At 42.1% G+C, this 27,286-nt stretch overlaps 1 protein-coding gene across 3 annotated transcripts in view; it reads left to right on the plus strand.

The window, feature by feature from the left end:
* The first annotated feature begins 4,012 nt into the window (after positions 1–4,012).
* LOC118207899 (ataxin-7-like) overlaps positions 4,013–27,286 on the plus strand; it is a 34,130-nt gene continuing 10,856 nt past the window's right edge. For 2 of the 3 annotated variants that reach the window (XR_004761479.1, XM_035382082.1), the window contains exons 1-7: positions 4,518–5,226; positions 5,406–5,474; positions 15,817–15,921; positions 22,766–22,919; positions 23,388–23,626; positions 24,358–24,440; positions 25,072–25,325. Coding sequence is in view for 2 of the 3 variants with exons in the window: in XM_035382082.1 (XP_035237973.1) it covers positions 5,025–5,226; positions 5,406–5,474; positions 15,817–15,921; positions 22,766–22,919; positions 23,388–23,626; positions 24,358–24,440; positions 25,072–25,325 (1,106 nt within the window). In the remaining variant the exon portion in view is untranslated. Of the gene's footprint in view, positions 4,414–4,517; positions 5,227–5,405; positions 5,475–15,816; positions 15,922–22,765; positions 22,920–23,387; positions 23,627–24,357; positions 24,441–25,071; positions 25,326–27,286 lie in introns of those variants that run through there. The other variant, XM_035382083.1, reaches the window with a different exon arrangement.

A 27,286-nucleotide genomic window follows, 5' to 3' on the forward strand; every position in this document is an offset into this window, starting at 1 on the left:
TCGGAAGAGTGCTGTGGTCAAATGAATGCTGACGCCTGTCAGATTGACAGTAATCTCACCAAGGATTCACTGACAGCAAGGAATTAGAATGAATGTTAACTGTGCAATATGGGAAATCTCTGGGTGTGTGGGAATGCACTGACAAGCCAGTGTGTCCACTGTGCAATATGGGAAATCTCTGGGTGTGTGGGAATGCACTGACAAGCCAGTGTGTTCACTGTGCAATATGGGAAATCTCTGGGTGTGTATGCAATCAAGCTTTCCCTGCATGGTCTGAGTTTGTTCTTTTTAATTCAGCAGTCTCCCTCTCACTGGCGATCAGTGCAGTGCTAATTTTTTAGCCATCTCAGAGGGATTAGTCTTTACTGGAAAGCATGTGTTTCAATGACAAAATCTCAACGGCACTTACCGAGAATAGTTCATTTTGGGACCTGGGAGGGCTCTGGTACAGATATTTTTGGAACAGGCATGAAAGGATATAGAAGGCTTCTACAATACTTTTTGAGGAGCCATTCCTGCATCAGGACTGAGCAGGGAGAGCTGTGAATTACAAATTCACTTTTGAGAATTCAGTTCAAAAGCTGTCAAATATCTCCCCGGCATTACATTTGATAGTTATGTGCAGAACTAGATGCAAGAATAGTCCACGGTAGTGCTTATTCTCTGCACAAGGCATGAAAGGTCACCTTCAATTTTAGTACAGCACTTCCAGTGGTTTGCAAATCACGGTCTGAAACACTGTACAAAATTACGTTAAAGCCTTTGTGAGCTTTGTACTGTAAGACATCCATCTATAATTAGGACCAAAATTACTTTGTAAATCCATCACAACCATGCTGTGAAAATTTTCTGGCTGTTTATTCGCTGGACCGCAACAGTGGGGCCAGCCCTACAAACACGAATGTCTGTGACTGACTGAGTAACTGACTGAGTGAGTGATGAAGTTACACCATTGGTCGGCCGAGTTATGACGTCACACCATTGGTCGGCCGGTCCAGCCATATACTAGGTTTTGACTTGGTCTTGTTTTTGTGTACTGGTTGTATATTGATTTGTGAATAACAGGACTTATGTAGTGAGGAAATATATGATTAAAAGGTTAACCTGAAAAAGTCCATACATGTTCGCCACAGTATTATTTAAATCAAAAACACAGCTGTCTAGGTGTCAACACACTAAAGCCATAGTTATTCATATTAATATTCACCGCATGCAGGAAGGAATTTCAGCATAACATTACCTTAAGGGCTTGTGTATCCTCTGGAAATTCAAGGTGAAATTGCGTCAGTATGTTGTATAGTGCAAGCATCACCCTCTAGTGGAAGCTGTGGATATGGACTGTGTTCATTCATTAGCAGAGTTTCCAAGAATAAGAAATTGTAACCTGTCTGTATTGCTTGTCAGACACATGGATAGATTCTGTATTTCCACATAAAGGGACTAGAGATTTGACATGTGAAGTGAGTGTATGTCAGAAAAAGTGTCTCTATCAAATGGCTGACATACTCTAGAAGGTAACAGTATGTAACTTGAGGGAATACCAGTAATGGGCATAGCCTTTTTTGAATCAGATATTTTATGTATGGACTGTCCAATTGTGTATGTCTTCCCTTCATCAAATGGGAAACATTTGCCTACAGTATGAAAAACAGAGCACTTCTCTTCCTTGAGGCTATAAAGAGGCAAGCTAATGGAAAACAGCCCAAATACAGTCCAGTCCAGCTCTGATATTGCAGCCTGTGTTTCGTTAGTCTAGCCATAACATGATGATAAACAGACAATGCTAATAAAATCAAAATACTGTAAATACCAAAGTGAGAGACACAAAATATACAGTAAGCAGCTTTTTAGGCTACCATAATTTTTCAATGTGAAACTTTTTTTTTGCAAAGAAAAGAAATGTTGTTTTTTTATTTTGAAAAGAGAGATGCAAATTATGGAATCTACATATCTATCAGTGCCCATTCTAAACATTCACACTAACCAATGTCAGGCAAATAACCCTGTGGCCTTCAGACAGTAAAGTAGTCAGTACCTCTCCTGTAGCACTGTGTGGCTTGTGTGGGTGGGGGGCTCATTGTTGCAACCTTTGATATCAATGAAAATGAGTGCAGACAAACATGCACTCTTCCAGGATGAGGTGCAGTCTAATCTGTGTCTCTGAAGAGGTAGTCATCCCTGACCGACTGATTCCCTACCATCCTGGGCAATGTTCCAGCTAACTATGTGCTGAACTGCAGGCCACTGCTGGTCACAATCAGTATCAGCACAGCCTGAGTGCTGTACAAGACTGTGCTACCCATACACAAACTGGAACAGCGCCTTAACCCGATGCGCCATATAGTAGCCCCCAGACATGAATTCTTAAGCATATTCACTCATTCAGAGTCTAACTGGACATGAAACAATGGAGCAAGGCGAAGGGCGGGGCCAGGGCTGCTCTTAAGTGTCAGTCAGCACAGGTATAGACACACCCAAAAAGCTCTAACCGAGCAGTAGATAAAAGCACATAAACTGTACACAAAAACACACTATAGTCCTTCACAAGTTTAACGGAAGGTATCTGGTATCTTTCTGTAGATTTGTGGGTTTTTAAGGTCTCCTCCATACCCGAGGCTTTGAACAGATTCACTTCAGAAATAAAATAGGTCCATGGGGGACAGACCGAACTGTTTGAAGTGCATAGTGACAGGGCAAGTTGGATCATTCTACAATGATTACTTGTGCTTCTGGATTACCTGTGCAAGTACAGTACATCATATGCTATGTCAGTATTCTTTAACTACTTTTCCCTGGCGGACAGATTCATTTTACACTTATCATTTTGTCATGGTGGTTGATGCTATGACACCGTGCTAATGCATATCTGAACAGACAATTTATTCTGTTGTCTCTGTTGCTGATGTCCATTTGTAAGTCAATAAAAAACATTCAATTTTTTATTTTTGAACAAATAAAATTCTATATTTTCCTTTGGACAACTGTCACACAGACCAGAAAATTGTCAGACTATGAAAATCAAAAATGTTGATACACTTTTTTTAACATAAAAATGTTTCATCTATTTTTCAGAAAACCAAAGGATTTCCACGACCAGTGTGATGTGCTGGTTTCTCTGTTTGTTGATGTTGTGTCTATCTGCTGTTTGTCTGCTGAGTGTTTTTTTTTTTTCATTCCCAAACCCTTTTACAAGAGGCCTTTTGTCTGTTGACAAACTTTATAATTCAATCATCAATAAAAAAGTGTTATTCCGTTTTTTCATAAAACCAAGGGCTGTGCAACATGTGTCCGTATTCTGTGAGCAATCCAATAGTGTTTTGGGGTGTCTAGGTCATGTGACCTAAAAGCTATTGAATATCCAAAATTTGAAAATATTCATATAAAATAGTGTGAGATGAAAATGGACAAAGCAAAGGCTGTGCAACATGTGTCAGTACTCCGTGAGCAATCCAATAGGGATTTGGGTGTGTAGTCATGTGACCAAAAAGCTATTGAAATTCCTAACTTTGAAATATTCATATAATATTGCATGAGATGAAAATGGACAGAGCAAAGGCTGTGCAACCTGTGTCCATTGTTTGTGAACAATTTAAAAGTGGTTTGAAGTTACCCATTTGAACTTACCCACTGTGCTACACTCCATAGGACGGAGTGCACAGTGGGTAAGGAACTGGGCTTGTAACCAAAAGGTCGTAGGTTTGATTCCCTGGTAAGGACACTGCCGTTGTACCCTTGAGCAAGGTACTTAACCGGAATTGCTTCAGTATATATCCAGCTGTATAAATAGATACAATGTAAAATGCTATGTAAAAGTTGTGTAAGTCGCTCTGGATAAGAGCATCTGCTAAATACCTGTAATGTAATGTAATGTAATAAAGTTTCTAGGTCCTTTTGTCGAGGAGCTATTAAAATTGAAAGAATTTGTAATCTGTAATTTGTGGACGGTCCCTAACAACTTGCACTGACTAAACGGAAAGTAGGGAAGAGTCGGTGAAATAAGACGATACGAGACTGGGTGTCTGAATATCTGTATGAATGTCTGTGTCTCTAAACACCGGGACAAAGCGGGAAAGGGTCGGAGAGACTGGGTGTCCGAATATCTGTTGAATAGCCTATTCAACTTCACCTCGGTCGACTTTCCGATTTTCCACGCAGTGGATAATATGATGAGAATTCCTTGATAATTGTGTATTTCGTCCCATATTCACTGTACTGACGCAATAGCTGCGACTGGAGTAACGCGGACTTGACGTGCGGAACACTGTGAGGTTTAAGGAAGCAGGGAATCAGTGGTCATAGCGACAAGTACCCCACAGTTGACAATTAAGCTTTAATGGACCATATCGTCATCGGACTGGATTATAACCGTACTACTGATTCAGTCTTGTCCTGTATAAGCACATGGATATTAATGTACGATTTTTCTATTTGGTGACGAAACTGACCACGAATCCACATTGCTTGGTTTTTGGCGTTTTTGGCGTTTTTGGTTAATGATAAAACCAAACATGCTTGTAATTCTGGAACAGGCTACCATAATAATGTGTTGTGCAATAATTCTTATTGAATACATCTCTGAAGCTTATTACATCATTCATATTTAATTTTACGTGTACAGCTGAAATTATATAAGTGCAGCCTACGGCTAGGTAGTAATACATACGACCGACGATAAGCAAAATGTAGTTTCTCGTAAGCGACTCCTTAGAATTCCTCAGGTTTCTTGCGCACATCGGTGAAGTTGTTAGTTTGGTACTTCCTTAAAGTTTTATCACCTAAATCTGTGCTTGTACCGCTCAGAATATACGTATCAGATGGCGGCGCCGTTGAGTATATCTCCGCTATATTTAATCTATCAAAACAAGAAATGGTTAATAGCCCAGACGACCCTCTTTGACCACACGACATATGTGTAGGAAACCGGTTATACGTGAAACGTGCAATCGTACCACGTCAGGTAATGCTCAGTGCTTGTTAACCACCTTAAACGCTCACTGCTGTTTTGTTACATTGTAGCGGAAAGAATGTCGGAAAGGGCCGATGATGACGTCAAACGGGAGCAGCGCAAAGCGACCAGGCAGTCAAGGCAGCAGCAGATCCAGCAGGGAGAGAGTGTCACAGCAATGGCGACTGTAGGGGAGCGCAGATCTCTGCCCAGTCCAGAAATACTGTTGGGACAGCCCTGGAGCAACTGGGTCGATGCTGCCAAACTCAACGGGAACGTCGGTGAGGAGTTAACATTTCAAAAGAATTAAATGACGTGTGTTGAGATTTACGGAAACGGAAGATCTCGACGTTTTTTTTCTCCATGCATGCAGTTTTGGAATATGAGGATTGCTACTAGTAGCACAGCTCCTGCAAGTGTAGCTAACTATTTATGTGGCTTTATCCGATCGCTTCTTTAGGTACAGAATCGGAGGAAAGTTTGAAAGAGTGCGGGAAAAATCGGGAAGGCATGCGGCTTTGCAGAGACGGTGAGTGCTTTTCATTGGAGAAGGTGTGTTTTGTTTTGGGGGATTTGCACAGCTAGACTTCGTGCACCGGCAGTTATCTGCGTTCCCTTTGAAGCAAGTGTATTTGGTGGATTTTCAGTTGCTAGGGTAAGGAGGCAGATCCAAATGTGTACACAAATGCAAAAATGTACACAGCATGGACAGTAATTGTATCTTGAGAAATGGTTGGTTTATTTTTTAACAAGAGTGAAATTGAACTGGGGCAAAGAAATGCGAAGTAGTTTTCGCAGCTATTAATTGTTGTACTGTTTACTTCATGGGAGGGGTAGATCATTATCAGATCATTATAAACACATAGGCTGTGCTGCTATGAACAGCTACTCATTTTACATCTGTAATGCACTTCTCAGAGTCATGTTGCTTTGCAAGTTTGCTTGTGTTCACTGTACAGCTTAATCAATCACCTTACTTTTACACAAGAAATACTTAATGACTTTTTTTGTATTTCTGGGAAATTTCAAAATATTTTCATACTTATGAGGCAAGTAATATTTTACTAATTTAATGCCATCAGTTTTTTTCTTTTGTTGTAGCATGCCTAGTACCCTTGTTCCCAAGCAGCTTCTAAGCAACACAAGTGAACTGTAAAATGTTCAAAAGTTTTGGTGCAATTATTCGGTCTGTATTATTCAATAACATAATTCCTTTCACCAGCAGAAAATTAATGACTGCTGATGTGATAATATAAAGTATTAGAAATGCGTTTACTGGACAAACTGTAGCGTGAAAATGAAATATAAAAAGAACTGTTTTGATATTGAGGTGCCAGCTCTTTTCTTCGTGTAAGAATACTTAATTTAATTTGCATTATTTCTTTGCATTATTTAATGTAGCCTTAAAATTAATAGTCTAATTATATCATAATTACTTTTTAAAATTTTGCACAATTCTTCATATGTTCTGTACAGTCCGATGTATGCATGCCTTGATCACTTTAAATGGTGCCTTGACAAAAACGTGCTGGTTTCAGCAATAATAAAGCCTATTTCAAAAACAATGAGCACATTACATTACTACAATTTGAGCATGCAACGGCGGCACTACTCCAGAGTGGTGCTGTAGCATAGTCAACACTGACGCACCTCAGGGACAAGGCGATGACAAGGAAGAAGAAACCTGTGCTGCTGTAAAGCTCATAGCTACGCATATTTAACAAGTCAGGAAAGCGCGCCCTCAGCCAACCTAGGCTGTGAAGCCTCAGAAGTAAGCCTGAACTGTCTGCACTGTGAGGGCCGAAAATGAGGAATATCAGACATTTTAAGGCCCAATAATACTTCCCTGATGGTATGCTGAACCTCAATTAATGATTATAACTTTTCATATGAAAAGCAGACCTTGAAAATGTAAAACTTTTTAGGCAAGTTTACAGCAGCTAAATATGTTGTATGTCTTTCCTCACGTATGAAGTAGATGGAGTGCCAAGCTCTAGAAATTTCCAATTTGTGGTGGGATTATACGATCACCTGGACCGCAACGAGCGCAACGACTCTGAAATACGACTTTAGAACTTTGGAAATACAACTTTAAAATCTCGTAAACACACCTTTTAAATTATCGGAGTAATCTCACAAATACGACTTTACTGTAAAAACTCATATTTTCTATTTTAAAATCTTGGATATTGGGGGTGGGGGGGGATACTGTGGAATACCAGGGCATGTGCAAACGATACACAACAAGTAGTATTAATTCTCACCAAAAATATATAAATGTCCTCTGTATTTACAGTAGGATAAAACGGGAATAGTCAATTAAAGTTAAATTAAGCAAGTTAAATGATGTACTATGAACAAACATGGCTGAACTCAGTAAAGAAAAGCATTTATGTAATTCCCATATGTGCCTATTGACTGGATAATTCAATATATAAAAAAAAACACAGGTACTACATAAATAAATAGTGTTGTGGTGAATCTGTTTATTATAAATGTCTTGTTTCTAAATCAGTAGGTTTCACATCACTGTGTTATTCAGATTGCTGCTGGTGTATAATTATTGCATAGACAGCCAAACGTAGGGTCATTCGAAAATAAGGCAATGCAAATCTCCATGCAATTCTTTTTCTCCTGCTAAAGCAAAGGATTCTAACTCTAAAAGTGGGTGGGAATGGATTCCTCAGAATGCGTTCAGTATAAATGTGATGCGTTTCAGTTAATTCATTTGCCCTATGAATTGTGGCTAGGGTTTAACTACCATATACATCCACCCTTATGTGTATATTGGGGATCACAAATTTCTCTTGTGAGGGAAAAGGATTCTAACACAGTAACGCTAGGGTGAAACGGCTTCCTCAGAATGTCTGCTACATGAATCATAGGAGCTTCAAGACCTCGCCCTAGGAATTGTGGCTTAGGTTTAACCCCTGTTCAGTTTTGGTTGAGATGGCCACCTTTGCCTGATTTTTGGCCAAGAAAAACTCTAACTTCTCTCTCCTTCTGCTTTTTTATACAACATCACAGGCATAATAACATAAAAGAGGTAATAAAAGGCCAAGTCATATACAGCATGTTTGAAGTGGGAGCTGCTCATTATTTTACGCAGTATTTATTTCTGGTTCTCTCCTCTCTGGTCAAGATTTCCTCTTGGCACTTATCAACTATATTAAACTACATTTAAATTGTTCTGCATTGCAAAGTATAAATAGTGTTTTGCTCTGCTTGGTATCTGTATGCATGTGCAGTTGTTTGTACATGAAGCTAAACAACTCCTTTCTGATTACTTGTCAAACAACATGTAGGCTATATCTTGGAATAATTATGGAGGATCAGCATTGCATTCCTGTTCATCTGAGTCAGAGTGACATTTATTTACAAATTGATGAATGCTATGGCTGTGTCATCATTCAGAGAATGCAGAGTATACTTCTAGGCAGTGTTTCTAGAACTGCCGTTCTGCTGAAATTATTCACGGTTTCAGTTGATAACACATCGAGTTTCTATTTAATAGTTTTCAGAGAAGTTTAAAACTGCCATGTTATATTTTGCCTGTATTTTGATGAGGGTGATGTAAAAATATTTTTTGTTTTTGCTCCAGTTGTGAAAACTTCAAATTTTTCCTTGTAAACTATGTGGATCTGTCATTGTTTACATGTACTTATTTGACTCCAAGTTAAATGAAAACTATGGAAATAAGGAAAGTTTGCACAAATTGCTTTCACTAACTTTGGAGTAGAATCCACAGCCATCTAAAAGGTGTAACGACCCTCAGTGGCATAATGTCTGTTCAGGTTGGTATACCAATTAGATTTTATTTATTTATTTATTTATTTGGCCTGCCTGGCATTTAAGAGATAATTGATGCCACAGGTAGATAACACCAAAACATTCAACATTCAAACATTAAAAATTGTTAACACTTTCTATGCCGTGTTCCTCTTGATGGATGCTGCTGGAGGCAAATAAAATTGGCCGATAAGCTAGCTAAAAAGCAGCTTGGGGTGTGTTGTTAATTTATTAAATATATACTCCAGCATTGTAGAAGTCACAGCAGATTGCAAAGAAATGGGATGTATAAATATATTTGATTTGATTTTAAAATTTGCAGAATTTAGAATTTTTATTTTTGAGTTTTTTTTTTTTTTTGCATCCTCTAATGCCAACAATGCTCAAATTATAAAGCAAATATCTTGGAAGGTGGTGGTGAATTTTTTAAAAAGCCCATGAAAGTCCTTGACAATCGGTTAATGTTGGCAGGAATGGTTTGGGAGATAGACTAAGACTTGTTTCCTTGCATCCTTTGCAGTTTTTACCAAGTACAGTATATTGACTGAGAGCTGGGAGCACTGCGTATGCTTGTTTCAGCTTTGAATGAAGAACTGCATGCAAAGTGGGTATTAAGGGCCCCTTGCTATGTTTGTATGGGCTTTATTGTGTGCTCATGATGAAAGTGGAAGAGGTGACTCCACACTCTCCCACATAATGAAATAATTCAGCCAGCCTACCAAGTGATGCCGTCCAGATCTACCATTCTCACATTCACCCACATCTCCATAAGCAAAAAGGGTGCCAAGTTGACCTCCATTTCTTTGCTCACTTATTGCTGTACATTCTTGATTGGTGAACAAAACGTGTGCCTTCTAGAGCACTGCTAATCCCTCCTGATAGGACTCGTACACTGTTGTGGTGGTAGTTCATCTCCTGGTGCTTTTTGTCTTCGGTAATGAAAATAGCTGATCCCTGTTGCTAACACGGCTGCTCATCTTTTGTAACGTCAGTAGCGTATCCTTTTTGATAGCATTCCTGCTTGGCTTTTGTAATGACAAGAGCAGAATTGTCCTGAGTAATACGTTCTGTGAATATACTACTTCAGGATCAGTGATTATGTCTTCCACTTACTCAACAGTGTCAGAGTCATCTGAGTCACTGATAATTTGATTCAGAATTAAATATTTCAGTGCTGTCCATTTCTGTCATCCTTTCAACCAAATGCTGTCCATTTGTGTCATCTTTTCAACCCAAAGGTCTAATTGCAGAGCTGCTTCTGTTCTCCAAAATTACGTCACACATCACAGAAGCAATTTTCCAGGGTGACTTCAGGTGTTTCTGTCAAGAGTGATCAGTTTGTCGAAGCCATACTAAGAACAATTTCAGCTTAATGTAATGAAAAACCTTGAGACTAAAAAGAATCGGGCCAATATCTTTGGGGGAAGCCGTTATGTGGTGCTTGCCCTTTAAGTATATTTCACTCGGCAGCAGAAAGCGCCATTAACGTGAGGCTGGGGATGGTCACGTCTGAATCATGACCCTGGTGTCTCGGCTCCCCTCGGAATGACTCAGAATAATGGTTTCCCTCAACTTCACCTCAGCTATGACTCACGGGCTCCTGTCTCGGAACACATGGAGGGTGCAGCCACATCAGGACTCATCAGCATCACGGTTCCCCGACTAATTTAACTCTTTCAGACACTGGAATTCTCATTCTTCCTGAGTACTGCTTGTTACTGAGTGTAGTTCATTTACGTAATGTTGCTGTTTCTTGTTTTAAACGCTTGCTATTGTTACTATTTGGAATACCGTACAATTATTATTGCCTAAGCCACATTAGACTACTTGAATTGAATCCTTGATCATAGCTTTAAGGAAGTAGTAGTGGCAGTCAGACTAAGGAACTTTGATTGCATATGCATGGCTCTGTTCACAACAGTACAGTGCATCAGGTGGGAGTCAGAGGGAATCCAGGAAATCACATTAAATTCAATTAATGTATTGGAGACATCCACGTAAGATCATTCATGTAATGCATTAAATTTAATTTCTTTGTCTGAAACCCTCTGAACAGAAATTAAATGAACCCCCCTCCCTGCTGAGCGCTGAGTGAGACCTACCAATTCATAACCCTGTATACCTCTAGAAAGACTCATTATTTTTAATTGTGGGGATATTTACTGAAATTAATATGCTCTGAAGTCAGAGCATTGTATTGTTAGAGAAATTAGCATTTGAATCTTGACATAAATTGTACACCATACAATGTATGTGAAGTAAATTTCACTTCCTGGAAATGAAGAAACCCTTCATGGTTAAATGTATTTTGATATCACACAGTATATTAAGTAAAGCATTTCTGTGGTAGTACGCTGTCGGAAAGCACCTCCTGATACTTGTGCTGCATCAGGTCCTGGGAGGAGGGGCTGCTTACCCACTTCACTCACTAGTAGTGTAATGGTAGGATTCTTGACTGTGCAATGAAACTGTCAGAAAAACAAATTTCTTAATGACCTAAAACCACAAAATGCATGTCACCACCACAGCCTGTCTCATTTCTTTTTGCACATGCGTACACACTCAAGGTTGTGAGCGTTAAGAACAATGGAAATTATTTTTAACACTCTCAGTAATGTTGACAGGTAGCTGTGTTATTTTGGGGCATATGTACGAAGGACTTGCGGTGCTTTTATAGACATTAATGAGACAAAAAAAAGGTGCCACACCAGAGGTTTGCACTGGTAAAATGAGAGAGTCCCTACATCCCAGGCATCCCTAAAATTTGGGATTGAGGGAGATTGGAGACAGAAGCATGCAGAAGTGATTGGCAATTTTTTTATTTGAGTTTTTCACCCTAGTTTTTTCTGTCCCAAAATAAGTCCAATTTAAAGTGATAGTTTACCCAAATTACCTAATTCTATAATAATTGCTAATGGGCAGTGGTTTCCATAAACTAGCCTGCTGCTGCTATGCTGCAGTTAATAATGGATAACTCCAATTCCACTATTAGCTATTAACTATTAACTATTTGCCAGCAGCCATACCTCCATGCGCTCTGCTCCTGCTGAATGGCTGAAGCTAAGCAGGTGTGGGCTTGGTTAGTACTTGGATGGGAGACCACCAGGGAATACTGAGTTGCTTCTGGAAGTGGTGTTGGTGGGCTAGCAGGGGGCAATCTTCCCTCTGGTCAAATAAACCCCAATGAGCAAGAGGAAACGAGAGTTGGTGCCCTGGGAGATCATGGACAGGGCTTCAGATTTGGAGATTAGGGACACTAGATGGTTTTGAAAACCCTTCTACATGTAGTGTCCTTTTGTCTTTTTCCTTTATTAACTTTAGTGCGTACGCACATTATCTGGTGTTTTCATTTACTATTACAATTATTCCGCATCTCTGTTACATTCATGCTGACTAGGAGGTATGAATGTAACATCGGACTGCGTGTACATAATCCGACTGGATTACTTTATGGATGTAATTGAAACGCCTATTGACGACTGACTTGTCCGAGCTGTTTGAATTAAAATTTCATAGTACGGGGCTGAATATGTAATCGTAAATGCACAAAACCCAAAAACTTTGACATTTATAGAAAATCTCTCCTACATTAGCTGCGATTTCCTTCCATAAAGTTTTTCTCCTCGGTGGAACAACATAAATACCGGGAACTCGCTGAGGCTATGCTCATTTACATAACCAGTCTTAGTAAATACCGCGCTAAATTGAGAACATGCGGCGACGCGGAATTTTTCAGCCCTGACGGTAATATGCGGCATGCTTAGTAAATATGGCCTTTTGTCTCGTTCAATTTAGAAAGTAGTAAGTCTGGGATTCAGAAGTGTTCGAGTCCTGTTTTTCCCATTATTTATTTTTTATGGGTTTAAAGCTGCTCATGAAGCTTTGATTCGGTTCCTGCTGTGCAGAGCTGTTTCAACCCCAGGAGTGTGGGTCACTGTGGACTTCTTTTCCGAGCATCAACAAGAAGCAAAAACCGAACGTTCTTTAAAGTGTTTAAAGCCTGCGAGCGTTACTTTCATTTTGCAGTGTCTTATTTCAAACAAATAATCAGCGCTTCCGCGTTGTTAAGTGACTGAAAACCCTCTACGATTTTTCAGAAGTTGCAAACATCTTCTGCTCTGATGTGTGGATGAGATTCATTTTGTTTGTCCTTTGTTGTAATCTCTTAATTAGCCTGTTTAATTAGCTCTATCTTTGAGACATAGTGTGACAGTACATTGTTTCTGTCTGCTTTGTTTTTATCAGTTTTCTCCTTCACTTCTCTTCACTCAGTTTCTTCCTCTGTAGTATGTGACAGCGATTATTTTATATTTGATTCATTATTCATGTGTGAGTTAAGTGTTAATTTGGCAAACAGGCATTTACTTTGTTCTTCTGCATTGTCTATATTGTATTACCCAGAGCAACTTAGGACATAGGATGAGAGCATCTGCTAAATGAATGTGGTGTATAAACAGAAGGTTCCACTGCTTTGGACAAGGACGAAAATGTTTCACGGATATGAAAATTCCATGATTCAGATCTCACCAGTGCCAATTATGAGATAAGTGATGCGAGTCACGCAGGTAATGTATGCAATGTTGCAAAAATGCGTGCTCATGATTGACAACCCACCAAGCCAATTAATTTCATAATGAACTCTTAGTCCTTGTCAATTGTGAAATTTCAAATCTAGAATGTATCGTCACTCCCTCCCCCCCCAAAAAAATTGAATCAACATGAATGTGACAGCTGTTGCTTGTAATCTCTGAAATATGGAAATCTAAGTAGCTACACGCATCCCTGTTTTGAAAACTGCAGTGAAGAATACTGAGTTTGTATTTCAGTTTGTACTTGATTGAATGGGGAACAGCCACAATTGTCCACTGTGAGGAAAAGACTAGGTTCACAGTCATCCCCTGCCTACGCCTTGCTATATTTAAATGGCCTGCCTATTTATTCTGTCTAACTGTTCACCTTCATGGCTGATGCTTATGTACTGAGATAAGTTGAGAACTTCTGAGGTCATGCAAAAAATAAAACTGGGCATTAAATAACATTTGGCTCGGATTGACTGCTCTTTGAGTACAGAGAGATCCGTGTCTAACAACCCCAATCAACAGAGGCATGTACTGTACTGTGTAACTTTGTTGCATTGGCTTGCCAACTGAGCGTCCTTACAGTACTCAGGAAATCAGCTGACCCGTCACCCCAGGCCCATTTCCCGCGGACTTCAGGCTGGCTGCTGTCGTAAAGGTGCGCGTGCTGACCCCTCCTCAGCGGGGATCGCATCGTTATTGGCCCGCTGAACTGCGCTGACCGCACGCAGCTGGCCTCGCTTCACATTCAGAGCCCCGCATTCATAAAAACGTCTCAAGTAATTAAGACGTCTCGAGCGCTGATCTGGGGTCAGTTTTGCGGTTTAGTTGGTAATGGATAAGGTAAGGATATGGGCGTGGGAACCCTGATCCTAGGCCGGCCGCTCCTACTCGTGAGACATTGTTTATAAAGGTCGTGTGCGATGCTGACATTGTAGCATCACACACGCTAGTTAATGCAGTCACTGCCGCCTGGGTGAACACATATAGTGTTACGTTTAACAGATCCCATAATTTCCAGAATTTCCACTATGCAAAGAAAATATTCAAATTTTATAGAAATGTTGATTGCATTTTTTACTGTTGCATAAATATGTTTTCAGTCGCTCAGAGACAAGCATATCGATGCAGTATAAAGTTTGTTGTGATACGCGGGCACAGTCAGGATTCGATGCTCACTGAAACACTTGGCAGGAGGACATACTCCCTCCTGAGTCATTTTCTGGGCTTTAAATGGAGGATGTGGTCCTTTATTTCAGCATTGGAATCATGCATGAAGATATAAGCGCACATAATGAACAGGCCACTCAAACCATCCGGACTCATAATTTACTTACAGACTGAAGGATGCCCAGTGACTGTTGTAATGCAATAGTGATGAGACACCTTTCAGAATACCTGTAGATTTTGGGAGGCCGTTCGCCTGTTGCTTGGACTTCCCTGGCCATACTGGTATTACACGTTTGTGTGAAGTGTCTTTAATGCTCGTGTGGTGTTGGAATCAGCCCTGGGTGAAAGCTATGTAGGTACAATGCTATTGCAATGGACCTACATTCTATACAGCTCTAAGAACAGGATTAACTTTTAATAAGCCCAGGAATGCTGGCTTGAGCAACCTACATATATTTCACATAGAGATCAGACAAAGATGAGCGCATGTAAATCACAGCAGTTCCTATTAGCCAGGCTGCTTGTTGACTTTATTGTGCTGGGAGTTTTTTCATAAACAGTGGGTAGCTGGTGTTCTGGGTGACTCATGGTTTGGTACGGAATCCAGACCGCATCCTCTGTGGCCGTCAGCCCCCCCACGGCGGGGAAAAAAGATGAATTTAGCGAAGCCCTCAGGGGGGAGAGACTTCTGTTGGTGGGATTGACTCGTCTCAGTGCGCACCAGCTCCCCCTGCTGGTTAATGGGACTCCCGCAGCCTGCCTGCAAAAAGTGCACAGGAAGTATCCTCCTCTGACTCAGGGTTTAACTGGAATTTGAGTAAGAAGAAGCAGCGATTTGACATTGCATGTTTCAGTGGAGAGCGTGTGCTTGTCTGCTCTCTCTCCCTCTCACTGATGAGCAAGAAGACGCACAAAGTCAGTCAAAATGTAGAGAAGATAGGGGTAGAATTAACAGTAGTTAACTGCAGTTTGCTAATTTTGGGAGAGGTTGCGGTCCCCCAGGTGCTACCGAATGGCCTAATATATTACTATATTATTATATAGTACTATATTACCTGTATTTGTCTGACTGGTAGGAATTTTCAATAAGTTCATGTGTGGTGATCCGCAGTGTAATTTTAAGTAGTAAGATTAGTTTAGAGGTTTGACTGCATCTCAAACAGTGTGGTACAGTGTTGTATGTACATGGTGCGCTTGCCTAACCTACCAGAAACCTGAAGTATTTGACTTTTGACAAATTAGAAATGGATGTTGAATAATCATATCCATAAATCTGGTTTTTCCTATGTATCTACCTGTCTTTTAACATGTTTGCTGTGTTCTCTCTCCGTGCAGACATGCCCATATTTGGACAGTGCCCAGCGCAAGACGACTTCTACCTGGTGATGTGCAGTTGCTGCAGTCAGGTGGTCAAACCACAGGCCTTTCAAGCACATTACGGTAAGCCAGAAGGAACATTTCTAATTTGCCCCAGCGCTGGCTAGCTCTTGTCCACCTTATTTTTTTTTTTGGCAGAAACTAGGGTGCAGCCATGTTTATTGAATCAGCAGGATCATTTCTGGTTCTGCGCAGTTGCCAGTGGGAACGTGTTTTCTGTTAAACCAGACTGCTCACCACTAAGATTACTTGCTATTGCCCAAAAAGCAATGCATTCACAATGGGAATAGCTGAAGCTCAAACCAGTTATGCAAGATATTAGACAATGACACAAGCGGGTAAGATAATAATGATACTACAGGAGCCCTCATTGGCTGGATGCAGATGTTGTTCAGTGCATAACAAACCCTTATGCCATGCCATGGCAAGGTGAAGCTTCTTTTGGGTAAGAGCTGTTGGAAACTGTGCCGTGAGCTGAAAGGGGATTGGATGTTTGACTGGTGGTTCTCTCCCTTCACGGGGCGTAACTTGTACACATCAGCCCAGCTTCTCAAATCTGGCTGTAACATACCATATGGATAGGTAGTTCGCTAGCTGGATAGGTGTAGGTGGTGACGCTTATGTCTCTTAGCACTGCGTTGGCGCTTTTGAGGTTTTGCATAATTGCGCCATTGTTGCAGGGGCAGTAGGGAATATAATTAGAAATGTCCTTTTAGATTATTTCTGACTGCTGCCCACATTATACTCCCAGTCCTGAATCCCAAAGCTCCTCCAGACTGGCTGCTGGTAGATAATGTGGTGGTTAACAGCACAGGGCAGTGATAACCTGTACCTGTCCATAGGCCAATAGTGTGAATAATAATGCAAATGATCATTATTATTCTTATCTTTCATTATTATTCACAATCAAAATAACTTGTAAAACGTTGTTAATCTATACATACAAAAATGATGATGATGATGATGATGATTATTATTGTATATTTTTATTATTATAAATTTTTTAGGAGTAGTAGTAATTGAACAGTAGTATTAAAAAGCATTCAATTTTTTAAAATTATTTGAGTATCATACATATGTTCTGAATGAAGTTACTTGTGTTTTGGATGGGTGTTTGTCATTATTAGCATGTGACTTCTCCTATAAACTGAGTCGATACATTCCGCCCGGTCTTGACTCACGAATCGCAGTGATGGCGACACATAATCCTCTTCTGGCGGAGACGGACGAACCTTGTTTATATTTCCGACGCAAACAGAAACGCAATACGCACACGGGCAACGGCTCTCGTATGGATTGTGTTTGGCAATAGAAAGCTGTGGCCCGTGCATGTGATGTGCGTTACGGGACAGGAATGCGCTCCAGACACACGCCAGCAGGCAGGGGAGCGCCGGCACGGCCTTTGTCCCACATACCCGAGGGGAACGGCCGAATCGGAGCCGGGGGCCCGGGGGGAGTTCCGCGCCGTGGAGCTCGGCTGAGGGTCGTTCCGTACCGTGACCTGCGAGCGTCCCGCCCCGGCGCGACACCCCTGCGTCTCCCGGGTGCTCTGCGGGATGTGGCGGGCGTGTGTGGTCTGATGAGCTTTCAACAGAGCCGGCTCTTTAGCCGCCCAATAGGCTAGCTCCAAGGTTTTGGGTTTGGCGCGAGCTGATGCTGGTGGCCAATGAAGGGTCTGGCACGAGCTGCGGAGGGTCTGTTGGAGGAGGCTGGGAGGCCAGCAGGGAGGGAGTTGCAGCGGTCCGGGTGGGAGATGATCAGTGGCAGGACTAAGAGCTGGGTTGAGTAGGTGGGTGTGGAAGGGGCGGATTGCCTCAATGTTGTACTGTAAGAATCTGCATGGCCAACAAATTGCCATAATGTTCTCAGAGAGGCCAAATGTGTTGACCAGCAGGGTTGTTGCAGCATCACGGTTTCACCACGGTAGGTCACAGTGAATGATCTGTCGGTTGCTGCACCATTGACATTTTTAGACAAGCATTTAACCGTCCAGGCCCATGGCGCAGCTCACTTCCACAGACGCATTTTAGCTGGCACCACCTGCGCATGCGTCCCACAAAACGTTCCTCAAAGGTCGTTCGTGAATGAGTGAGTGACCGACCACAACTTGCCATGCATAGCCCACGGCGGCAGTTTCTGCCCGCCCTGGGAAAAAACGATTAAAATACACCTCCATGGGTATATATGCTATACTTTTTTCCTGCTTCCATAACAGGTGGTCTTTTCATAAGAAGTAATCATCGCAGCCCTGTATGTGTTATCTGACAGGGTTGCCACTATAAATATAATAATTTTTCTTTCAGTTTTCACCACCCTCTTGTGTTCTTTGTAAATGTATTGTACTGTGATACTGTAAAACCGTGATATTTTTGGACACGCTGTGACACCCCTATTTTCCAGTACCTCTTTATAATTCCTGGTGGATGAAGAGGGTGACGCTGTGGTGCCATGTGGGATGAAGGGATAGCTCCAGCCAGTGGGAGGACTTCGCTGGGAGGAGAATCTCAAATTTAGCCGAGATGAGCTCGATGATTTGTCATCCAGCTTCAGATGTCTTGTAGGCAAGCTGAGAGGAACATATCGGGAGGGGGGGGGAGTGTAGTGTGTCATCAGCGTAGGAATGATAAGACGGGACATGGCAGGTGATGACATCCAAGTGCTAACAGAGCCCAGGCCTGCTCAGCTGCAGCAGCGTGACATCAGAAAAGTACAAGGCAGAATGACACATCAGACACATCGTGCAGAAGCTCAAATGTGACGGCTGGAAGTGTCCTTGGATCCGTCTGCCTGCTTTCTGATTGGCTGGGTTTGTAGCGGTGGATGCTAACAGGTTTCGGAGATTTCTGCAGAAATGAGGAACACTGTTTACAGTCAGAGCAGAATCTGTCCTAAAGGCTTAAACCTTAAATCATTACTGGAGGCAGTCCCTGGGCACCAGTGGGCACATACCCTGGCACTGCCCTCTCAATGTGTGGTTTTGATAGTAAGCTGTGTAGACTCCTACTGGGTCGCTGTGTGAACGCTTCTTTATTTAGGGATGGATGATGCCCACGTCCCATCAGTAGCTTGTGCTGTACGTTTACCAAGTCAAAGCTAATTTCTTACTCTACTGTATAAAGTGTGTTGAGGGAAGTAGCACTGAGGTGCACTGAGACTTTGTGCATTTAGCATTAAGGCCTTGTGTTTGTAATGTTTTTCTGTGCGAGGACTGGTCGAGGACTGCTCATGTTTTTTATTTGAGCTGTATCCATTTGGTTTAAGTTATCCTATTACTGCCTCATGTTCCTTCAGGAGCTTTCATGTAGTCCCCTGTTACTGAAACCATGGCACTTGAGGTCGTAGTACTGCTGGATTTCCACCATCCCTTTACCTGGGAGTCAGGTGTGAATACCTGTGGCCAATCAAATGCACTAATTGTTCAGTTGATTACCAGGGGGAAAAGTAAACCAGGGCCGGATTTGGATTTGAGGTCCAGATTTGAGTAGCCATGGTGTAGACCATTTCAAACCACTGTCTGTCAGTAGGGAACTCAGTCAAACAGGACTGCAGGTGAGTGACGGTTCCTTCTTGGAACATATGATTGTTTTGTTAAAGTTTTGAATATAAATTTTGCGTCCCCTTTGTAGTGTGTCTGACTGGTTCCCGAATATGTAAATATAATTAGGGTGTGGTAACACCCATTACCATGAATCTTGACAGAATAATATGCTGAAATCAACAGTATTAATGTATTGCATTGTACATATCTGGCATAACCAACAGCATGGCCTAAAAGTGAAGCAGTTGAAGTGGAGCTTATGATTTTTACATTGTTAGGCATGCGTGTATTACTCATTAATATTAATTTGCATGACGCTACAGAAGGTTTTTCTTCCAGTTGGATTGCTGTATTATTTATAATATGATCTATGTTTATGGGGATCAGTGTAGTTTCGCCGTTCGTACCATTGGCTCCTTGTCCTTCTCTATAGGCAAGCACAGGCATTCAGAGCAGTGCGTTTTATTGTTCTGTTTCATTGGTCCTTCGGGATTAGAATGTTGGCTTATTGAAAGAGCGTCAGGGCGAATCACCCATTAAAGCAGAGTTAGGAGGATATTTGAGTGCTTACTGAACTCTCGTGTGTATTACCGGTTCTGGATATCGGGTTATATTTTTGCCGTTGAATTGGCATTGCACACAGGCCTGCAAATGCTGAAAAATAATCTCTCAGGTTTTCATATCCCAAATGAGCCTCAGACTATCGTTAATGTCGGAAAGGAGTTTGGCCCAACTCCACGAAAGAACGTTTCCAACGACTGGCGACGCAGCCGGATCGCCCCGGACGGTTCTGGGACGTTGTTTCCCGTGGGAAGAGTTTGGCCTGCGCACGTGCGCGCTCGGCGGGAAACGGGAGGTCGTCCGGCCGGTAAAACGCTCTTCCCACCCGCCGTTACGTTCCCTCGGGCGGTCATTACCGACGGTTCCCCCAGGACGAGCGCCGCCCGCCGCACGGCAGCGTCCGGCAGGGCCCTGCAACGCTGCCATTTTAGAAAATTGACGTGCGCTAACCGGAGAGATCATTTAGGCGCACCTCAGCTAATTGGGATGCATAGTGTGCTCCTGAATTTTTCAACTGAGGTACGCGTGTGCTTCTTGGAGAAAAAAATGTTAGCGTGGAGCCCCCCGTCCAAGATGCTGAAATGGGTTTAATTCTGCAGTGTATTTAAGTAGCATTTCGGTCTTCATCCCTGTGAATATGATTTCAAGGGCACCAAGCTGCTGTATAAAAAAGCGAGGAGCGGTTGATCTATAATTGGAGCTGGAGATTTCTGCAGATGAGGCCCAGAGGGCCGTCTGGGGCTCCTGTGAGTCTGGCGTCTCAGACTTGGAACAGCACGTACAGTCAAACACTTCCTTGTTGTCTTTTTAATTTTTATATCCCTTTGACGATGATGTCACATATATACGCATGTGTCGGCATAAGCGTGATTGCAGTGCGGTGGGACGGGGACCTTTTTCCTGAAGGACTAATGACGCCGAAGGGTGATATGCAAATTATTCACAAAATGTTTCTGTTTTATACAGTACCAGGAGCGTGCACGTGGGGGGATCTTGGCTCCTGTGTTGGTTCTCTGGCATACCAGGTCCTCTGGTGACACCTACTGTCCTGTCCGAGGATTACAAGCTGCTACAGTTGTTGCAGTTGAAACCTTTGCTTTCTGTCATATCGCCTGCTGTAAGATGCTTACACGTTTATATTAGAATCTCTGGTATTGTTTGCTCACCTGTATAGAGAGCTGATGGATGTTCTACCAGGTGTATATGATTTAATAATTCAAATTCAATTCATGAGTGTAAAAAAAAAAGAAAAAGTTATCCTGAATGCGATCTGTGGCTTGTATGAATATCAACACATTCTTTGAAAAGGCGTTGCTCTAAAAAAAACCTCAATAATAATATTGTTATGTGCATTAATGAGTTTTTTGCATGTTGGAGGCTGTGGAAATGAGGTCCAGACAGCAAAACTATCCAAATCAGCTCTCCAGTGGGCAGTTTAGATATATATATATAAATGTGTAAATAAATAAATAAATAGTCAATGCACAAAAAAATATCCATTTCAGGAAAAAAATTCATATTACAGACTGTGACATCATTGATTAAAGAACAGAACAGGATTTTGTCAGACTTCCTCCCGGCGCGTACCTTCACAGCTCTAATTAATGGGCTAGCAACACCGACATGCCAAGCTTCCCTGCGTGTGATTGGCCCGCCCACAGAGCCCATGAGTGTGCTGTCATGTTTCTCTCTCTCTCTCTCTCTCTTTGCTTTTCTCCAATTTTCAAGAGGGCTGTATTTTGCCAACAAAAAACAATATTCTAACAAGTTTTAATTGTTTGTTCCCCTTTTTTCTCAACTTCGATGTTCACCAAATATTTCTCTGTGCAGGAAAATCCTGTGTATGCCTGCGTGTGTGCGCGCATGAATGTATGCATGCGTGTATGTGTGTGCGTGCGTGCGTGCGTGCGTGTGGTGTCCTTCAGTTTTCTCTCTACATCTCTCTTTCCTTTCTGTATTCCTCAAGCAGCTCATTCGCTATAAAGCTTCTCCCTGTGCTTCTCCCCTGTTGCGCTTAAAGCAGCCCTCTTCCTCTCTTCTGACCTTCATGTTAATAGCTACAAATTATATTAAATAAACGTATGTATGATTACATGCAATGATGTAAGATTCTCAATGAAATTACATTATCTACAGCTAACTGGATTATGTCCATTACCATAACTACTTTATATATTTCCGTAACAACCTCTTATATGACATGGGAATGAGTGATAAGCATTACGGTAATGATGACCTTGGCCTTAGCTAGCATAAATTGGTGGATGCAATGATGCCTCATTTGAAATCTTATCATTTTGGTTATATAACACTATCTTCTTTGTAAGTTATCAAAATAATGACTTTTAAAACATTTTTTAAAAAATCAAAGGTGTAAACTTGGCTGCAACCTCTTTTTTTCTGATTGTGTCTCTTCTCTCTGTCTGTCTTCTCTAATGCCACGGATGCCTCTCGTCCATTTGCACGGTCTTTGTGCTGTAAGGATTTTGTCCAAAGCGTGTAAAACCCTTTGCTCAGAATGTTGTTTCAGGAGTGGTGCTCGTATGGATTTAGAGTGAGTTTTTTTAATGTTGTTCTCGTACAGTCAGGTAACAGAAAACTTTGAATTTGCTCTTCTTGCTCAAAAGTCAGTGGCCGGTAGAAGTCTGTTTTCATAGTAAAAAACGGGGAATGGAATTGGAATTGGATCCCATATAAATCTGCAGTGACCCGCCTCCCCTGGTGTGGCCTTTTGTTTAGATTCAAGATTGTCCAACTGGGGACCCACTGTTTATGGTTGTTTTTGCTCTCCCCACTTTCCTTGACCAGAGAGAAGACACGGCTCGTCCAGCAAGCACCCGTCGGCCGCGTTCCCCGTGCCCACGTTGGTGTCCCGCCGCAACGGCTCTGCCCCCAACGCCAAAATCCTCAAAACGGCCAAAGAGAAGCTGCCCGCACACCTCAGGGTGCTCCACCACAAACTGTAAGTGACCCACCCTCCCCTCCACCTCCACCACCAACCCGCTGGCCTGGACTGGAGTAGTGACCCATGGGAAAACCCAGGAATGTGATTTCTTTACTGATTGGAAGTGTTACTTGCATTACTGCAGCCTTCTGTTTTTACAGACTGCTGTCATCGTGCAGCCATAACGCTTTTCTGTAAGTTTTCTTTTTCAGTGGCCTGTCATCATTGACTTTTTAAAAAACTGTTTGTTCTGATCCTTTTTCAAATGAGACTTGGTTCATTTTCCCCACACTGTATTCTTTACCAACTGTGATGGCGGAAATGAGTTTTGATATCGCTAAGGCGCTAGCACATGGACCTTCAATGTTCATACACTTTCAGTCCATGAGGTTCTGCTATGTTAGATGTGAGGGGCTTCTCCTGTGGATGGCCAGAGAGGGGATCCTCTTGGGGGCGATTCGATTGATATCTGGGCTCCCTCCCCAGCCTATCTCCGGCGGTGAAAGTGGAGAAGATCCCTCTGAAGGCGTCGGACGGCCACGCCCCCTCGGCCTCGATCGCCGTGAGCTCGTCGCTGAGGCCCAGCCTTAACTGCCCCTCCATACCAAAGGCCCCCCTCCTGCCCCCTGGGCACATCCCCAACGGGAAAACCCTCCACTCCTCTCTGGAGAAGAAACAGGACAACGGCTCCGGCAGCAGGAGGCACCTGCACAAGAAACTGTCCGGTGAGCCGGCCTCTCGCTGTCTGCTGTTCTCACCCCTCCCCAGCCTCCATCAAACTCAAGCTTAAACTCAAACTCAAACTCAAATGTGCTTTAAATGTGCACCAATGCAATGTTTAAAATAAACATTTAATAGGTGAAGTATATCTGGCTGAGGTAGCAGATATCAGCTCTGAGAACCCCAAACCCCTTTAATTTAATGCCTGTTTGGGTTTGTAGTTCAGCGCCCTCGATGTACTTGTTCTGGTTTGTTAGTTTTTCGTTTTTCTTGCTTCAGGTCCCTGTCTGTATTTCTGACAGGCTATCGGCTTGAAGGCTTCTGTCTTTGAATTAAATGCACTGTTATATGTAAAACAAGCAGCAATTGGAAATGATTTCACAGTGTCCTATTTTGCATGCAGCTGCCTATGTATGCACTGTTACTTATATTCCTCACCTCCTTTAAGCTGCTAAAGTCTGATCAGGTTCGCACTCACTTGTGAGAAGAGTCTTCCAATCTCCCAGGGATGTGCCAGTAGTTCATTACTTAGTATATCTGTTAGGACGAACTGAAATGAATCTATAAATGTGGTAATTCAAAATATTTCCCACAAAGAAATTGCGCATTCGTAACAATGGTTTAGTGTTACTGATTCATTTTTACAAATATGTTTATTAATTTTATATTTATTTTTCACAAGCTAAGTAAATGCAATTGAATCGTTATGTGAATCTGAGTGTTTCCTTTGCAACAGAGCGCGAATTCAATGCAGATTTCCACTGTGGAGTGTTGGACCTGACTACACGGAAGCCATGCACAAGATCACTGACATGCAAGGTGGGTGAAGTGGCCTCCTTCATACTCTGTGTGTTTATGCTCAGTCTGTAAGGTGTGTGGTTGGATCCAGGTTTATTTTTGAGTGTGATTGATACCAAATATTTTTTATACTAAAACTGGAGTGTGATTCTATTTAAGAGTGAAAATTCTTCATTTACCCCTGAATAAGCAGACAGAAGTGACCCAGATGTGGGGAACCCCATTCTCGAGACATTTTTGTCTAAAAACTCTGCTGCTAGGCTTTTAACAAAAACCAAGAGGTATGACCATATCTAGGGCCTCATATTTTCTGGAAATCGGGATGGAATCACAGAGTCAGGGTTAAAAGCTAAAAGAACTTACACATAAACGCGGAATGCTTGGAATTGTGAGGTTTTTTGGTAAATGATTTCGCAAATAGCATTTTGTGCTGTTTGAGCAATGGGGATACCGTCTGCGTATGCCTGAGCGTGAATGAACATGCCTGTGCATCGTCATCCTCGGACGCAAAACAGACGTTTGCAAGAGGAGTTTGTAGCGGCACGTGCTACAATCCAACATCCCACTGGAGAAGATGAAGCTGCTGCTCCCTTTCCTCCTGGATGGAATAAACTTGATATTGCGATACTGATGGGGACTGTTTCCTCCACAGACGCATTCCTTAACCCAGCGGAGGGCGGTCCTGGGCCGGAGGAAACGCTTCGACGCGCTGTTGGCGGATCACAAGGGCCGAGCGAGGGAGAAGGAGCTGCAGTGCAGCGCGGCAGACCCCTCTCGGCAGACCCCGCCTCTCAGGGACGCTAACCCCGCCCCCTGCCCCTCCCCCGTCTCCCACGGCAACAGCACCGCCGACGCCAAGCCTTCTGCGCCGAGCAAACCCAGACCTCACAATCCAAGTCTTCCACGGTGAGTGTTCCCCGCTGCGTGCTAATGTTCCTCGCTACCTGCTAGTCTTCCTCAACTCCACGCAAGTCTTCTTCACCAAGCTCTAATCTTCCTCACTGCCCCCTGGTCTTTCTTCCTACATACTAGACTTTGTCACTGCACACTAATCTTTCAGTGACTTCCCCTTTTCGTCTTCACTGTGTGCTAGCTGTGCCTGAGTCTTCCTCGCTATGTCGGCTCTGCATTGAGTGTTTCACGTTAGGTAGGTTGAGTAGGTTTGGACTGACTGTACAGTTCTTCTTCAGTTGCCTCTTTCCTATTTCTGCCATTAACCTCAGGAACCTCAGGCAGTACTCCAAGTGCATGTATTCGAAATATATGTTACATATATGTATTTCATGTAATGGGTCAGGCCACTAATTTATCATGTGACCCACAGAGACTTAAACTTGTATTTCAGTCGTTCTCCTCCAGGGGTTCTTGCAGGCATCTGAATGGTACACTCAAATTAGTTATACAATTGTGGCTAATTGTGATGTTTTACAATTAGTTGACTTAATAGAGGGAGGGCAAAAGGCCGGGAGGTGAACAGGGATGGAATGGCAAATGTGCAAACTAGTAAAAGCATGTCTTTGAGCAAACAAGTGTAATCATGTCTGTCTTTCACTATGCCAAGTCACTAAAAGAATATAAAGATTGACCAACAATTAGAAATTAATACATTAATTAATCATGTCATTCAGCATTCAGTACTTAAGTGCACGTATTCCTTTGGGAATTAATTAATGGTGGGGCAGTGTCAACAACTACATTGCTTTGACAGTATGCGCTTATGCATCAAATCAAAATTAAAGAACTGATCGAAGCGACTGACAGAATACCTGACTCAACAGATAGGGCAGAGAGTCATGTTTTGCATATTTTAACTGTGGGAAATTTGTCACAGCTGAGCTGAAAGTTTTATCGCCGATACACGGTTTCTTACTGTCGCAGTTTTTTTTATAATGTGTTATTAAAAATAAAAAAAATTGCCACGTTTCAGTCCGCCAGCTCACAAACTCCTTAGGCTGTGAGGATCCCAAGCAAACGTGTGCAACGTGATAATTGAGTGCACGTGGTAATCCTCTCACTAGACTCAATTGCAAATCTCCACAGAAAGTGTTGGTTGTAAGGGGAATTACAAATTATATTCACTAGAAAAGGGCACTGCAGTGTCCCTGCACGAATTCTGGGAAACGGCTGAGGAGATTTTTCCGGATCTTTCTCAAAAGGCAAAATGATGCTTTCCATTGTAACTGCTGATGCAGAATGATACGTCTCTTCATATGGATGTGTTTTACCAAGCATGGCAACAAAAGAGAATCTTAAGCACCTGACCATTATCAAATTGAATTGCAGTTTACAATATATAGTTTTTTTTTTTTGCTTAAGATAAATGACATTCTCCACTTTCATTTAACATATTTTTTTTAATTCCTCTGATCTAAACTACTTTATTATTAAGTAATAGTATTACTATCAGAACATTAAGTGATACTGCTTATTGAACTATTTCTGTGCTTGCTAAATGGTTCAGTAAACAGTATTTTTAAGTAGCAATACTGTTTCTTGAACAATTTCTGTGCAGTTTTTATGGTTACATAAATATTCTCATTTTTAATGTGAGAATTTACCACAGCTTTAAACAAAAAGTAACATCCCTCTACAACGATTTCAGAATATTGCCACATGTCAAGGGTTGTAAAATGAATTGCACTGAATTTACCATCTGAATGCTGCTTGTAAAGATTACTGTAATATTCTGTGCCTAATTAGTGGTAATTAGTTTATCAGTGTAGATGATTGAAGTGGTGCCGTCAGTCAAATCTCTTGACACATGGTCTGACAGAAAGGCTGTCGAGCTCAGGTCTGTGGAGGACTGCAATACTGGACTTCTGAGAAAACAAGAACAGGCAAACTGGGGCTTTAGTAATCAGGTTATT

Source organism: Anguilla anguilla, chromosome 11, assembly GCF_013347855.1.
Source record: "Anguilla anguilla isolate fAngAng1 chromosome 11, fAngAng1.pri, whole genome shotgun sequence".
Taxonomy (NCBI): domain Eukaryota; kingdom Metazoa; phylum Chordata; class Actinopteri; order Anguilliformes; family Anguillidae; genus Anguilla; species Anguilla anguilla.